The sequence below is a fragment of the Augochlora pura genome, chromosome 2 (assembly GCF_028453695.1).
Source record: "Augochlora pura isolate Apur16 chromosome 2, APUR_v2.2.1, whole genome shotgun sequence".
In the NCBI taxonomy this organism is placed as follows: Eukaryota; Metazoa; Arthropoda; class Insecta; order Hymenoptera; family Halictidae; genus Augochlora; species Augochlora pura.
The window spans coordinates 14810908-14826810 of record NC_135773.1 but is presented as its reverse complement, the minus strand read 5'-3'; the positions used below and the strand labels follow the sequence as shown (position 1 = coordinate 14826810).

Genomic DNA, 15903 nt, shown 5'->3' with positions numbered 1-15903 from the left:
AGCTAATCTGCGGTGATAGCATGACGTGGTCAGTTCCCCGCGGATCGGCTTCCCTTCGGCGGCCGGTTATTCGGTTGTTCGCGGTGCTGGGCAGGCACGGAAGCGGCGAGGTGCCGGCGCGGCGTGTGCGGCGTGTGCGGCGGTTCGGCGGACGTAAAGCTATTCTTAAAATAGGGCTCGACTGAACGAAGCGAATGAACGAGAGAAGCCGATATGCGAGGTGATGGCGGGCGACTCGTACGCGACGACGAGACGAGGACGGGATGCTGGGCTCGCTGCGGGAGCGAAGGGAAGAGATCGGAAACTACGAGGCAGAGAAGAGACAAGACGGGACGAGCCGAGACGAGACGGGTAGCGAAGAGAAGCGAAGAGCAGCGGAGAGCAGCGGAGAAGAAAAGAGACGCGACGCGTGAGAAGACGGAGACGGAGAGGGAACGACGGCGTGCCTCGCGGGTCGCCGGCTCTTCAGGGTCCGAGCTTCGTCCGAAACGAAGCGCCTCCGTAGCGCTCTCTTCCTTCTTCTCTTATGAGACCGTGTCGCCGGGGACGACGCTTCGTCGAACCGTTCGTTCTTCGATCGGTTCACCAGGTTTGACCTCGAGACTCTTTCTCCTCCGTTTCCTCCTCTTCTGCTTCCTCGGTTCCCTGCTCTTCTCCCCGGTTCCTCTCGTTCAACCGATTCGAACGGTGCCGCGATCGGTGCGGGCCGTAGTCCAGGTGCTGGTGTTAGTGTTTGGTGGTGGTGCCGGTGCCGTTGCCGATGGTGATCCCTTAGTGTCGTCGATGGTGGTGGTGACGGTGGTTGATAGTGGTTGGTGAGTCCGGCCGGAGGAAGAGATCTGCACCAAGGATCCTTTCGCTTTCGCTCTCGCCCAGGGAGGGGAGCCTTCTCGTTGCATCATGGCGTCCTACAGGAGCTACGTGAGTCTCGCGAGGAAAGGGTGTCTTTCCACCCGTTCTCCTTTGTCCGATCCACCGGAACGAGCTGGCTCGATCGCCGGGAGACTCCTCGCTCGTCCGCAAACCGTGCGCTGGCCGGTTCCGGCGGCGCCCGTTAATTGGGAATTTCATCTCGTACCTGGGAACACCGCCGAACCCTTGTTTACGCGCAGATTCGACGCGCGGTGTCTTCATTAGAACGACGCGACACCGGGAAGTTATAATTGGTGGCTCGTTGCGACCCGGTGTTGAGACGAGTTTTCTCGAATTTGATAATTAAAAAGACGAACGCGACTCGCGAGAATTGCGCGAGTATGCGTGGTGTCTATTGAATCTAGTTCGCGGTTCGCGTGGTTCTACGTGGAAAGGAGCTTCGATTGTCATTAGAAATTCCGTTTTCAAGCAACCAGATTGTAATTATTAGATTGCAAGTTTTATGCATTCTACGTCTCTACGATTAAGAGAATTATTTTTATTTTTATCAATAATGCGCAATCTTATAATTATTACACTAAACATTGCCAAACGAATCTGCGAGACGCATCGCTTACGAACGAAACCGTAGATGTAGATATCGATAGATAATTAGGTTGCATCGAGGCTGTTGCAACACGTCTAGGTGCCTCGAGATGTGTGCTAACGATTGCGAGTGCTAGCATCTATGTTCAATGTAATCCAAGACGCACCACCTTTATCTACATTGAATATTTATACTCCGGAAATTATGATTCCCGCTGTTCTTCATCAATCAATTTCGTTTCAAACAAAATTTGAGGATTTACGTCCGCAATGACTGGAGTGTTAATTCGCAACAGTCATTTATTTTGCTTTATTATACACAGCGTTGCTCCATTTTCTAAAGTTCAATACATTGCTGAATTCTCACTTAAAATTTAAAAGGCAGTATATATCGAAATATCATCTCCTATTAATTTAATTTAATTTAATTTAATTTAATTTAATTTGCATCTGCGTCGTCTTTTACACGTGCAGTCGACTCGAATAACAAAGTGATCAAAATTTAGCGTTCCTTTGTATACAGAGCACAGGCTCGAGTTTCTTTAAGCGAACGAGAAAAATCGCGCTCACGTCGGAAACTATCGCGGTGCTCGGTGGCCTGATATTTAAGCACGTGGCTCCAGCGAGAGTGCATCGCGGAACGCGCGATCGACCCGGTGCATAATGGACGCCGACGATTTGCATTCGTATGCAACGGCGTGCAAAGTGACACTGGACGCGCGCTATCTCGCATCTCGGCCTAGCGAACTCCTGGCACCGGGACCGAACCGGATGGCGTTTCCCGCGCTATCCGTGAAAAATTGGCCGTCTAACAAGTGGCCGCGGATAAAGGATCCAGCAACGTTCCCCTGCTCCGATATATAATAGTTTACGCTTGTTGAGGAACCGCGAAGTCTGACGCGACACCGTTGCTCGTTTGACCGTACGAGAGCCGAGCAGCGAATGATCGGGCTTCTTGATGACCTGCTTAAATGAATGACGAGCGAGATGACGTTCGTTATTTACTTATGGACTGCAATGATACTATTAACCCCCTTGTACTCGTTGTACCCACATGGCTGCGTAAGTGGAGCGATGGAGCGCGATGGCGCTTCCTCAACTTTTACCTCTCCGATTATGTTCGTTCGTTTGTCTTTAAATAGATTGGGTCGAGTATCGAATGGTACTTAATACTTCTCAAGCCACTTTTTAACAGCTTTTCCCATCGTATTCTCCACGCTTTTATGTAGAGAAATGAATGAGCAATTTTTCGGTCTCACCTCAAGAGTATGCACGGAACTTGGAAACGTTAAGAAAGCAACTCCCAGTTTGTACAGTTTCTCGCGAAAGTACTTAAACTCACAAATTTACGATGCCCGTACGGAATTTTTTAAAGTAGCCAACGAGAAGAAAAATGTCAATGTCGGTGCCTTAATTTCGAATTTTGCTAACACGGTCTCGAGACTGTCCCCCGCGGGAAATACAATACTGCTTGGCACGCACATTTCACATGCTAACGTGAAATAAACTGTCGGAACAGCTTGGCGAGTCGCAGTCGATTAATCGAGCGATTGTTATTGCAATATACTTGGCGATAAAGCGAAACAGAACTGTGTCAAAGCGGGCAACCAATTGGTGTACGGTGCAGGACCGATAAACCGCGAACAGTGTAAATTACAAAATCCCCCATCGCGAAAGCCGCAGGGATCTCAGCCAGTATCCACGTAAGCTGCAACAACAAACAACAATCGTATCATTCGAGACCATCCGAAATCGATTAATCCAATGCACCGGCGTGGCGCAACGATTCACCGTGGCTCGGCGTGGCCCGCCGTTGCATCGGATGCACGCGATACAACAGGGCTTTCTTAGACTCGCGCGGCCCCATTATGTCGCGTTGTCGTCGCCGTCGCGTAGAACGAAAACCGATCCGGTGCTATACGATCGCCAGAATTTCGAGTAGATTCTGTTCCTTCGTCACTGCGGACGGTCGCTGGTCGTTGCTCCTCTCGCACATAATCCGGGCAGCCAGCCCGGCGTAATTATGCAATGTAAATGAAGTCCATTAACGTTATCGTCGAAAGGCCGACGTTCGCACGCGAGCTTCTGTTTCGTGCGGGACCCAGGGCTCCCGTTTACAAAATACGGAGAATTTAATAGCCATGCACGGTAGTCGAGCCGACCGCGCGTTTTTCCCTGCTCCTCGGCTTCGTTTACTCGGCCGCTGATTTTTCGCGGAGATCGTTTACACGTGTTACGCACGGGTGTCCGCGTTATCCGGGTGGAACACGTTGACCCTCTCTGAATCGCCTCGATTCACCGCTCATTTGCCTGTTTCTTGAACTCGGCTATTTTTACCGGCTTGTTCTACGCTATGAACGATTACGTATGTTCCTATAAGCATTTCCTACATGCCCCCATTTTCTAATTCAAGCAATACTCTCGTTGCATTTACAGAAATCCTAAAAGACATTGCCTTTGTTGTTGAGCCTGCGGTTTCTGATAAAGTGTAGCGTACGAGGTTGAACAAATAGTCTTGGATGATGATGTTAAGATTGTAGTACGTAAATGAATTTGTATTTTTGGTTAGTAATATGCGTCATTTGAACAAATCTTATACCGAACATACTGTCTACGTAACAGGCTTGTTAGATTTGAAGATTAATAACCAGGGGTCTAATATTTCTGTAAGAAAAATTGAATAATTCTTTGCATGTAATCTATTCCCGAATGTTAGATACAGACACAAAACACATTATTGTATTACTATTACGATTCATTGGCTATTGTATAAGAAACAAATTAAAGAAAGCACAACATGTTCAAAAATGTATAAAGTGAACAGGGGTCTTCCTAATTCGTTTCTATCGCAGGGACAGAAATCCATCGATCGTCCACCTTTCTATCACAGATTCTTCAATTTCGGCGGATAGAAATAAGTTCGAGGAGTGTTCCGGACAAGTCCTGGCAAAATTTCACGGGAGATAATAAATTACCAAGCAAATAAAAAAAGCAATCAATCAGTCGACGCAAAAGGGAGCCGCGCACGGTTGCAGCGGATAAGGAGCATACGCTGGGCTGGTTGGACACAATGTCCGAGCGGGGAGTGTGAGACGCGACCGACCAGGGCCGATAATAATATAGATCGGCTGGTAGCGGTCGAGAGGTAAACATTTACCCAAAGAGCTTCGGACTCGCTGGCTACAAGGCACGAATACCCGGCCGGCTGTGCACCTCTCGGAAACGCATTCGAACGCTGGCCTCAGGTCGCCGGTTGCCGTGGCCAGCAAAATTAGCCTGGGCCTTTCCCAGACGACGTCTGCCTGGCGGCGGTGCGCTCGTGTAAACCTTTCCCGCTGCCCGTGCCACGAATATGCGCACCCGCGCCGCGCCGGGCCGCGGAACAACGCATCGCATACAGGGTGTCAGAAAACTATGCCCGGCAATTATGCTGCACAAACCAACGAGCAACGACGACCGACTTTCATTCTGGAGACCGTTTACAATATCGGTCGACGATTGAAATTTCCCTCTTGTTAATTGGCGAACAGATATGTCTCGTACATGATTAGGTTGCTTTAGTTTTCTCTCGCATTAGGTCTACCGGAAAATTATGTCCGCTAATGTCATTTCATTTGCGATATATATTTCTCAGAAATGGTATTCATAAATCGTCATCACGCTGGGATCACAGGGCATAAGTTACAATTATATTAATTTATTATAGTGATACAATAAATACTTGGTGCATACAAAATTTGTTGTTTTCTATTTTTTTAAGAACAGACAGAATTTTCCGGTAGACCTAATAAATGTTACTTGCTTATTCCGTGCGAGTTATGAAATGATTAATGACACGGGAACTATGGAGTGCTGTATTAACATAATTGAACAAATCCCTCATGTTTCTCTCCACAATTAAATTTGCATAAAACTATAAAACGTCGAGTTAATTGAACATTTACTGCGAAAATCTAACTTGAAACGCATCCGGGAAATTTAAATCGAAATTAAGACTTCATCAAAAGAACATCCATGCAAATCGATTCTCGTATTCTTCGCGAAACACAGTAGGGGAAATTTTTGAACAAAAGAGAAACCGAAAGAGATCAATCGCATCCTTTGAATGTATTAAATGATTAATGAGAGAAAGTCTTTTTAGCTCGTATATGCAGCAATTAGTATAGAAACTTTGCATTCCATATAAAGATCCGCGCTCTGCTGGGAGCGCAGAAAATATTCTGCGCCACGAGTAGTCCATTTTCGTTGCACAATTTAATTCGAATTATTTTAGTCATAACTTCACGGTTAAAATGGGTGCACCGAGTTGAAGCAGAGAAGTTGAAAATAACCGGCGATGCTCGCCGATGAGAAACCGAAGTTTGCCTCGTTAGTTATTACTGCAGCAAAACGAACATATACTTCGCCGGTTGTGTCACTTCAGTCTTCGTAAAGCAATTTTAACGACTGTCGTTGATGCTGTATCTATTCGGTTCCGAAATATCGAAGTAAAGTGGTTTTACAAGCTGAAATTAAAAATTGATTCATACATCGAGCGAACTCGCCTATGAAAATCCATCAAGAATTCGCGATCCATACGTTGGCAGAGTTCGATTAGAATCGACGAATTTGTCGGTAGATAAAGACGTCGTGCCAGTGGTCGATGCAAATCACCTGCACGCCAAGGTGAAATATAGTCTTATCAAAATTGCATGCGAACGTAACCGAGAGAAATATATGCAACTATTATTCCGTGCTAGCAGTTATCTCTCTTCAGTTCGTTCGCTCCCGGCGGCGTCGCGAGAAGCGAGATACACCGAGCGGAGATGAAATAGTGGAAAAAATCCGTGCAGTTCCAACGCCGAAGATATCTCGGGGAATATTAGCGAGGAAAAGTGCGAGAAAAATTCAAGGTAATCCGGTTGACACTTTTCCCGTGTTTCCGTAGACGTCGGATGGATTGCTCGATTCAAACGAACAAATAAACTGATTAAAATTTCTGTCGGCGCCTCGGCGCTACCCCGGCCGATTGTATACTCCTCATCCGCGTGTTGTACAGCGTCCTATACGCCGTGTGTCGGGTTTCAAAGGGAGCTGACGGATTCCCGATTCGCCGCGCCCGAGGTTTTCGGGCAAAGAAGCCCGATAAAGGATATCTCAAGCCCGTTCTGACAGGGGCAGCTTTAAGAAAACTCTCGAGGGAGCGGAATTTCTCTCTCCTCGCGTCCAATGGCGCTCTACCGAGATGTCTTCGACGAGGGTTAGGTCTAGAGGTGCAGGATATCTTCCCACGTCGCTTCGCTAGGCGTCGCGTCGCGCCGGTCTCTGGGAGCGAGAAGAGCTCAGAAAGGATTTCTGTGGACGGGAATCTTAATGCGCCACTCGATTGTGATTCGATTCGGCGTTGCCCGAGCTGAATCGTGTCTACTGCGCCCGTGGGTGTTCGAGTTTATCGGATACAGCTTTGATCAGGGGATTTGTTTACTAATTCGACGACCCGAATGAGCCCGATTCTAATCCGCAGGTGCTCCCTCGGCTTTCCCAAACTTTGCGCCGAACCCCATTTCTTCAAAGCAGAAGCTATCGTTGAAACTATCGGGATCCAGGAGCGTAATTTTACGGAACCACTTCAACGTAGGAGAAAATGAGGATCATCCGTCATACACGACAAACATTAATATCACGACAAAATACAAGCTTGTAGAATGATACATGGTAGCGGAGGAAACAATAAATGAAGTCGTACTCGGCCTACCTGATTCGGGGGGATCGCGTGTCGCGACCGTTTACTTTCTTATTTAAGGCTGACATTTAATCGCGGCCGGTGACTTCAATGGAATTATTTTACGTAATAACGAGAATTTCGTCCATCGTAGTATCTCGGCGCGACGTAAGCAAACGATGCAAGGTACGTCGGCGGAACGGATGATAAATTTAGCTGGTGCAACGTGTTTGCGTTCCACTTCCTAGACACGGAATCGAACAAGTTGGTCTTTAAGGTCGGCCCACGACATCCTCTTGCGAGCAACTTCCGGCAAATTGAGACGGCCGGCGAGAAACGTATTTAGTATTATATACGGTTAAACGAATTCGGAAATCATGGTCGCAAACTGGAAAGTTTCGCGACTGTTGAAAACTCGTGCTAAAAGTATCGATTCTTGGAAAAATAGCAGTTGATTACGAGTTAATTGAAATCAGAGTCGACCTAATTTCATGACGTATGTGCAAGTGTTGAGAATCATTATATGAGTTCTTTCCTTTAAGTAGTCTGCGAATTTTGCTCTGCGAACTTTGACTCGCGATGATGATTTATAATAAAGATCTGTTAAGTATGAATATTATTTAAATTCTTCAAGTCGAAATAAGATTCCGTCCTTTCGTTATCAATGTTTAAGCGTTGAAGAAAATGTAAGCACACTATAAATATCGATTTTATTTCTCCCCTAAGAAATTACAGTAAAAAAATGATTTAAGCATTGTTATTGTGAGGGTAAAGTATTGCAAGAGTTAATAACGAGTCGTACCGAGCAACTTGAGAAATCACACAAGTTATTATAGTATAATGTTTAATGACCTAATGCACCCATACGAGTTACTTATCACATCATAGTAAACCGTGAATAAATTTACTTATAATTCCACGAGGGAATTGATTATAAAATCGAATCGTTAATTCAGATGTCACGCTTATACGGAGGAATAGTAAAAATTAAGATAGATCCGAGGGGTCCCGTAGCTTCGCGCTCGTCTTACGCAGATAAAGAGACTGTTCCGTGATCGTTGTTAGCGTAATCTGCGGGCATAAATATTCATGATCCTCCGAAACGGCACTAAATCGCGGGTGAAGGTATTAAAAAGGTTAAAGACTCCTTCGGCCGCGTTCAACAGTCTAACAATGCAAGAAAAAGGGGAACATGAAATGCTCGAAACATGTTTCCCGAAGGTGCTCTTTCGCCTTGTCGAGCGCCGATAAATCTCGCAAATCTCCGGAGGGGTAAGAGGCGCGCGAGCGAGCGAGAGAGAGAACGCGATCGTTGCCGGCGCGACTCGCCGCCGTAGATGAGAGAGGGTGGGGGGAGGAGAGGGCGACTAATCGTATCCCGTTAAAACGCGAAACCCCCGTAATATCCCCTTAAAGCTTCGCGGTGCGCGGAATCGCTTAAAAATAGTGCGCCGGAACGTGCCCGTTTATTTCGGGGCGTTCGAGTATCGTCGCCGCCGGATAAAACCGGCGATTAAATGCAGCAAAAAGAGGACGGAAGGCTCGAGGAGGGTGCAGCCGGGGGGGGGGGGGGGGGGGGAGAGGATGGGGGATGGGACGGAGCGGGAAATCGCTGCCCGCGCGGGTAATATCGCTCGTTAATAACTTTCTTTGAAAGGGCGGCCACGCGCTGGGACGTTGAAACGGCCTGAATCCGATTAGAAGGTTCGAGATCCGTCCCGGGATAGCGGACACGTGGAAACGGGTCGGAGTTCGAACGATAGACGGAGGGGGCGGAGAGGCCGCAGCTCGAAGACAGTGAAAAAGATTTAAAGGCTTCTCTGAATATTTCACGACGAGTTGTTAACTCGCCGCGCCGTGCCGCGCCGTGCCGCGACGCGACGCGACGCGACGCGACGCGGCAAAACATTCGCGCGGGCCGGTTTAATTGAGCGTGCCCCGGCTCTGCCTACTGCCTACCCTCTCGACGCTCGAGCGGACTCCTCGCTGAACATCAACTCGAAATGCATATGAAGCCGTGCTCCGTCTAGCGAGAACGTCCCCGAGCAGACGAACGACGCGACGCGACGACCGTTCTCTCCCGTCACTTTTCGGAGCTCGTCGTCTCTTAATGTTGTTCTCAGCCGGCCAAGCCGGGTCGAAGCTTCGAAAACAGTCGACCGGCGTGGATTTTAATGGACGTCGTTAGCGGACTGCGGATCTTTGCAGGCGTCGCTTTTAAAGAACTGCTTGCACGAGAAACAGGACCGAGCTGTTCGGTTCTGTGCGAAATCGTAAAACTAAACTTTAATTTCAAATTCCAACGTGAAACCGAATACAAGATTGTGATTCTAATCGCTGACTATCGCGAAAAATTCAAGAACGTCAGAAAATCCCAGTCGACTTTACGCGACTTCCATTTTTACTTTCCACAGTAACGGTGCATCGACTGAAAAAAATGCAACTGCTATATCACGGTCTCTCGTCTGATAAATGCAGGAAAATTGCACGGCCGTGCAAGGGTTAACGCCGTGTTCATTAGCCTCAGAAGCGCCAGGTCTTTCGCCCGTGCACAAATTTGCGCCATCCATCAGTTTAACGGATCTGAAATATGAACGAGTTCCCTAAAATTGTAGGCGCGTGCTCGTTTAGCCCGTTAAACAGCTCGCGACAAATTGCACATTAATGCCGTCCAGGGTGGCCGATGGGGTGGCGAACGGGGGTGGCGCGGGGCGTGATAAAAGCAGCATCGCGATAATGCCCGGGCTTTTCATTGCGCCATGCTGCGACAATAAATTATGTTCGCCGAGAGGCTAGCCAGTATTTGGTCAGTGCTTTGTGAGCACGGTGGACGTCGACGATGCATAACCGACTAACGAATCGAGCCGCATCCACATTTGACGCTTCGACGCTGCCATCGGATACAGGTGTTTCCGATAGCGGCGCGCGCTACGAACCCGACGCCGCATTTTCGCTAACCCTCTCTCGCCTCTGCTCGCTCATTGCCAGCACGCAACTCCCCCTCGACACCGAATTTACAGGAAACAGTATGCTTAGCACAGCCGCGATGAAAATATTTCAATTCGCGCGGAGCGCTTGGGCGCTGGTCGCGTTTCGCGGTGACGTTCCGTCCAGTTCGAAACGTTATTCACTCGTCCCCGTTGCTCCGCCCACGCGGCGTTCGCGGAGTAACATATTTAGTGGAGTACACGTGAAAGATGGAACGAGAAATTGCTGAAAAACGACGCGGCGAAACGGTTTCATTGTACCGCTGGAAACGGATACATTGTCGACGGTAAAATGGTCGAGCCGTTGTTGGTTTTCACCGTTTCGAACTTCCAACGAAGAAATTTCGTGGGTTCGCGTATACCCTTAATTTCGAGTATCTAAATGTCTGTTACGGTTTCTGGTAATGCGTTTGTTCTGTTCAAACTTTGGTGGCAACGACTCGACAGTCCACAAATATCCCTATCGTCGATCATAGAAATAGTCTTTACGTGTCCCGATAATCCACTTGTTAAGCACAAATTTGGGTAACAAAGCGCCGATAAAAAAGCTTCGTAGAGGGAACGGTTGCAGGAGGATGTCGCCTGTACAACGACCGTGTGGCTAGAGGTGTAGAAAAAATATTTGCTCTTGGACAGTTCGTGTTCGAAATCGAGGAAGCGTGCAGTGCATCGCTCGAAATCTGTCCGGCGAATTGTTTGAAAATACGCGCGGCGCGGCACACCGTATTCCAGAAAATATCGTTTTCCCTTCGTTCCATCCGGTGCCCGTTTCTTTTTTCCCTCTCGAATCCCTCCGTCCCATTTCCACCTCTGTTACACGGTATAGTTTAAGAGGGAATATGCGCGTGGATACTCCAGAGGGAACATGGACGTAGACCTCGCGGCTATATTTAAACGGACTGGTAGACACCGCCATGACTTTCTTTTTCCCCAACAGCGATGCCACGGTGAAGCATCTGGCTTTCAGTTTGGAAAAACTTCGGTGCCGTGACAGCTTGTGTCTTCCGAGGGATCGCGTGCGTCAGAAAAGTCAGCGGAGGAAAATGTAACGCAATTTCCCCGGTCGCTTCCGGACCGCGCTCTCTGCGGCGAGGAAGTCGCGAGCGGATTCGCAGAGCAATTTTCTCCGTGAAATATACCGCGTAATCATTTGTTGCGCGTACCGCTGCAACATAGAGCTTCTTCGCATCGGTACGGCTTCGGACGCTGTAATTGAAATCAATGTTCCAATGGCTTTCGCCGTTCTGTTCGCAAATCAAAGAAGATTGTAAATAAAGCACAGCGAACGTACAGAGATTTGCTTTATAATTGTTCCTTATCTGTAGTGTAACTTGAACAAAGAAGTATATCTTTAACGCGTCGATGTACTTTATCTGTTCTAAGTACTAAATGGACAACAATTAAATGTCGACCTGTTACAATTATTATTAGTAAAGATAAACTATTCTTGTTGGAATACATGACTACAGTTTGCTACAATAAAAAGTATCAAATTACTGTAAAAATGTTTAGAAACGTTCTTCAAAATACACATAAGTAATATGCTAAAGCAGATTACAGCTAATTGAGTAAATTGTGCTAATATTTATAAAACATATCCGACATTATGTCTGATATGAACACTTAATAAAAAAGAGCTACTTACTTTCTGTAAAAAGTAGATACATTTCTCACCTAATGTTGTAAATGATTTGTTTTATTACGTCAATTCTAGGACGATATACTTAGAAAACTCTCGTAAATGAGTGTCGGCTACAGTCGCGTTTTGTGATTCACCCTGTATGTTGTGTACACACATATTTATAGATCTTACAAGCAGCGCGGTCAAATGAACACTGCCCGTTATAAACAGAGAAAATTGAGACCGCGCGGCGCGGCGTCGCGCGATGTCAGTTTTTCGTCCTCACGGTCAATTTCGACCGCGTTGACTATGAACGGGTTCCATTTAATTCCTTGGAAACCGCGTACTATGCAAAACATTGGATGTGAATAAGACCTTATTCCTTGAACAACGTCCCTTTTCCTTTTGCAACCTGTCAACGCTTTTAAATAACGTAAAACAATCAATTTTCCTTCATTAAACTTACTCAGACATCTTCCACAGAAATATTTATTAGTGACATCCCTGAAAAATATCCATGAAAAACGCTGTGAACACCTGAAATATTTCGTGAAATTGAAACATTATATTTAGTTGAATTAAAATTGAAAGATTAAGTTGTTTGACATCAATGATGTTTTCAATGCGTCACGTTTCGAAATTCGTAACAAAATAAGCAAGATACAGTAGATTAGCGTACGAGTAGATTTCCAAATCTGAGCAAATAGTTCCGACACCCGCGCGTGGTTGCGACGGGATTCAAAGTATTAAAAAATCCTAGCTCTAATGGTAAAATTGAATGAACCCGAGGGGGGCGTTGCCTCGCAAGGAACGTCGGACACTGTATTATTAAAAATCCTACGAATTCAAGCAGGGTGCCAGACGGTCGCAGCGAAAATGGCCGCGATACAGCGATCAACAACAAAAAACCGTGGAGAGCGTACAATCCAAGCAAAATGTCGTTTCACCGAGCTATTGATTTTCCTACAAAAGAAAGCACAAAGGACGCTGTTGGCAAACCTGCCCTATCGATTATATTTCGTCCACAAAAGGCCGGGTGCGTTCATATTCGACGATCCCGGGCCGCGCGCGTGCGACCTGTACGCGGGTTTCTCGCGTCGCATTTTTTCTGCGAAATCGAATTCGCGCTGCGCGCGACGCACACGTTTGCGTAGCCCGCCGTGCACACAATCGAAACGGCGTTCGCCGGTGAAAGAGACGTTTGAAAACCGTGGCGGAAGAACAGCGGCGTGCTAGGCATTCGGAACGTCGCTGTCTTGTTAGCGACGGCCAATATTTGCCGGCAGAAACGACAACAACGCGATTCGCAAACACAGCTGATCTCGCGGATCAATTGTCTGCATTGAAATCAATTTCGAGGTCCGACCCGGCTACAGGTCGGCCTATTGTGCCACGTCCGTGCAGATTCTCGCCGGACGAGCCGACGATTAGAGGGGTCAGACGGTCATCGCGATATTTAGGCGACTGTACCCCCCTTGACATCGCACGCGATCGTTGGATGCGGAACTTTATGCAACTTGATGTTTCTCTCGGCGATTTTTGCCATAGCTTTCTGTTTCACTCAAGTTTTGCCACGAATATGTAAAATTCGCAGTATATTTTATGTAGTTGTGAAGCTAATGAGGAAAAATAATATCAGAAGAATAAAAATTCGGGGATTTAGTTATTTCTAAGAACAGACATTCAGTTCCTCCTATGTAAAAGAAAAGGAAAAAATAATGTTACGTATATTTACCTTGGAACGTAATATAGTACCCCTTCAACCCACAGTGGATATTGTTATATCAGTATGTCTATATATGCGTATAGGCTATACGTCTAGGCAAAAACTAATGTGGTGAAAGAAGTAGGTAAAATAATATTTTAAAAAAATTGATAAATCAAATTATAGTTTATCCTAAACTCACTTGTATTTTTACAAAAAAGGCCCGCTGTTCATTGCTCGTTAAATACCTCGTCGCACTGATCAGATTTATACAAGGCCTCCATTAATGGATGGTCAGATGATTAATCGATGTCACAGAGAGAGAAGCAAGTGTGCGCAAGAGCAGGGATGGCAGAGCTCGATCGCTATAGCTGCCAGATTCCGCATACGCGAACGGCTGGAGGCGAAAGTAACCGGTGTGGCACAGGCCGGCGCTGTCGAAATTGACAGGACAGCGGAAATCGTTTCAGGTGCGTTGCTCTCGAAATGTTGAAACTGATGCCGGCCACTTCCTAGCCGCTATCGTCTTGTTTTGATGGGACACAACACCGGCGACTGGCGGCGCCGAGAAATTTGCAATGCACAGAGAAGCGTCTGTTGATCTTCCGCGGGAACGCCGCGACGGGGCGCGGATGTTGATTTACCGCGGGGCTGTGCGAAACTTTTTCGCGTGTCGTCCGAAACGTCAAGTTGGGGAAAATGTCCATTGAAACGCGAGCCGGCCGGTCTTTGCACCGTGCACGCCTACTCCGCGATCCACTATTTTCTTAATGAGCAGTTTAAACCCGCGCATATTTTCCCGCCATTGTGCCGGCAAGATGTTGGAAAACAATGGCGAGCGGATCAACCCGTTCGAAAATAAATATCGAACGTACAACGAAACGAATGAACGCCGCTGTCCTACCATTGTATCAGGCTGTAATTAAGGAGCATTCTGTTTGTTCGCGTCGCGACAGAAAGAGAGAATGCCGAATGATTAAATAAATAGAACGCATAGCATTTCGGCGGATGCATGTGCATCATAAAACATTGCAACGTTCTACTATGAATAGCAAGCGGCCATTTGTTTCCCGGTACCTCCGACAAAAGCTCGGGGAAAAAAACATTTCTGGAAAAACGTTTGCGCGCCGTTGTAAAAATTGTGACATACACGCGCGAGTTGCTCTATAAACATTACGTGTCAAATATTTAAAATTCATGGCCCGTGGAGGCGACCGGGCTAGCGGACGTTTATACAAATTCGTGTTTTCATGGCCGGTTTTAAACAAAACAGAGACAACTAAATATTAGCTTTATCGGCTACGGGGTCCAATGAAAATACACTATTCGGTTCGACAAATTACGCGCGAGCGCCTACTTCGTTACTTTATTTGCGCGCACCGTGCGCGCTTGTGTACGAAGACGTAACGCGGATCGTTTTCGAAGCCGGCTAGAAACCTTATAATTATGTCCACACGGTCCGGTGCAGTTTCCCCAGGTTTTGCAACAGATAAATATAGAGTCTACCGTAAACTGCCATTTATTCTATCTTTGAAGATCTTGATTGTTCGCATCAAGCCCTGAGACCGCAAAGTGTCTCATGGGTCTTGTTTGTCGGGTCTCGTGCTTTCAATGCCTCCTATGTCCTCCTTGATAAGTGTATCACCAACATCTTACCGAGTCAGTTGAAGCTCGCCTATGTCACGCTTCGTGGACGGAGAATTGCGTTTGTTAAATATTTTTCTGAATATTTACGAGATACAATGAAGGCTGCGGTTCGCATCACCGTAAACGAACCAATTAAGAGAAGATCGAGTGATATTTCCCAGACAAAGTCGTCGAGAATAAACTGTCGAAAAGCAAAGCCAGGCGGAGAGGAACAAAGTTATCGAATTCGATTGGAATTATGAATTGCATCGTTGTCGCAAGCATCGCATGAATGGAGCTTTCATTGATTCGCAAATGATCCTGGCAGACAGGAAACCTTTGAAACGTATAGGGTCCGCGTCAGCCTTGCGTTTAGGTATTACGTAAAACAAGCCGAATGGCGCGCGGGTGAAGTTGTCGAAAGAAGGAGGAAGTCTGGAGGCTTCCGGCAGATTAAAAATACAATGGCGATAATAAACGGTTGATACATCGCGTTTTATAAATATCGACGATGGCGGTGCAGAGTGACGTAAAACTATCGAGGTCAGTTAGAGTGGCTTCAACTTGACTCGAGGGATTTATGGTCATGGATTCGTTCCTGCTTCATAAAATCTACAGAGCCAAATGGCAGAAGGTCCTCTCGATCAAATTCGTTCCGGGTACTCCTCTAAATTGAAATACTCATTTCGCTTGTTTGTTTCTCCGATCGCTTCGATCGAATTGGGTCGTATTAATAACCAGACAGAGTGTCGTTGACACTTGCATACGGATCGGAACAATTTATAACAATCTCTCGGCCACGTTG

General features: G+C 46.7%; 1 protein-coding gene across 1 annotated transcript in view; it reads left to right on the top strand.

Moving 5' to 3' along the window:
• Positions 1-557: 557 nt before the first annotated feature.
• Positions 558-15903, top strand: part of LOC144474596 (FH1/FH2 domain-containing protein 3-like) — a 294352-nt gene continuing 279006 nt past the window's right edge. The window contains exon 1 of the mRNA XM_078189652.1: positions 558-921. Within this exon, the coding sequence (XP_078045778.1) occupies positions 901-921 (21 nt within the window). The 5' untranslated portion in view covers positions 558-900. The remainder of the gene's footprint in view (positions 922-15903) is intronic.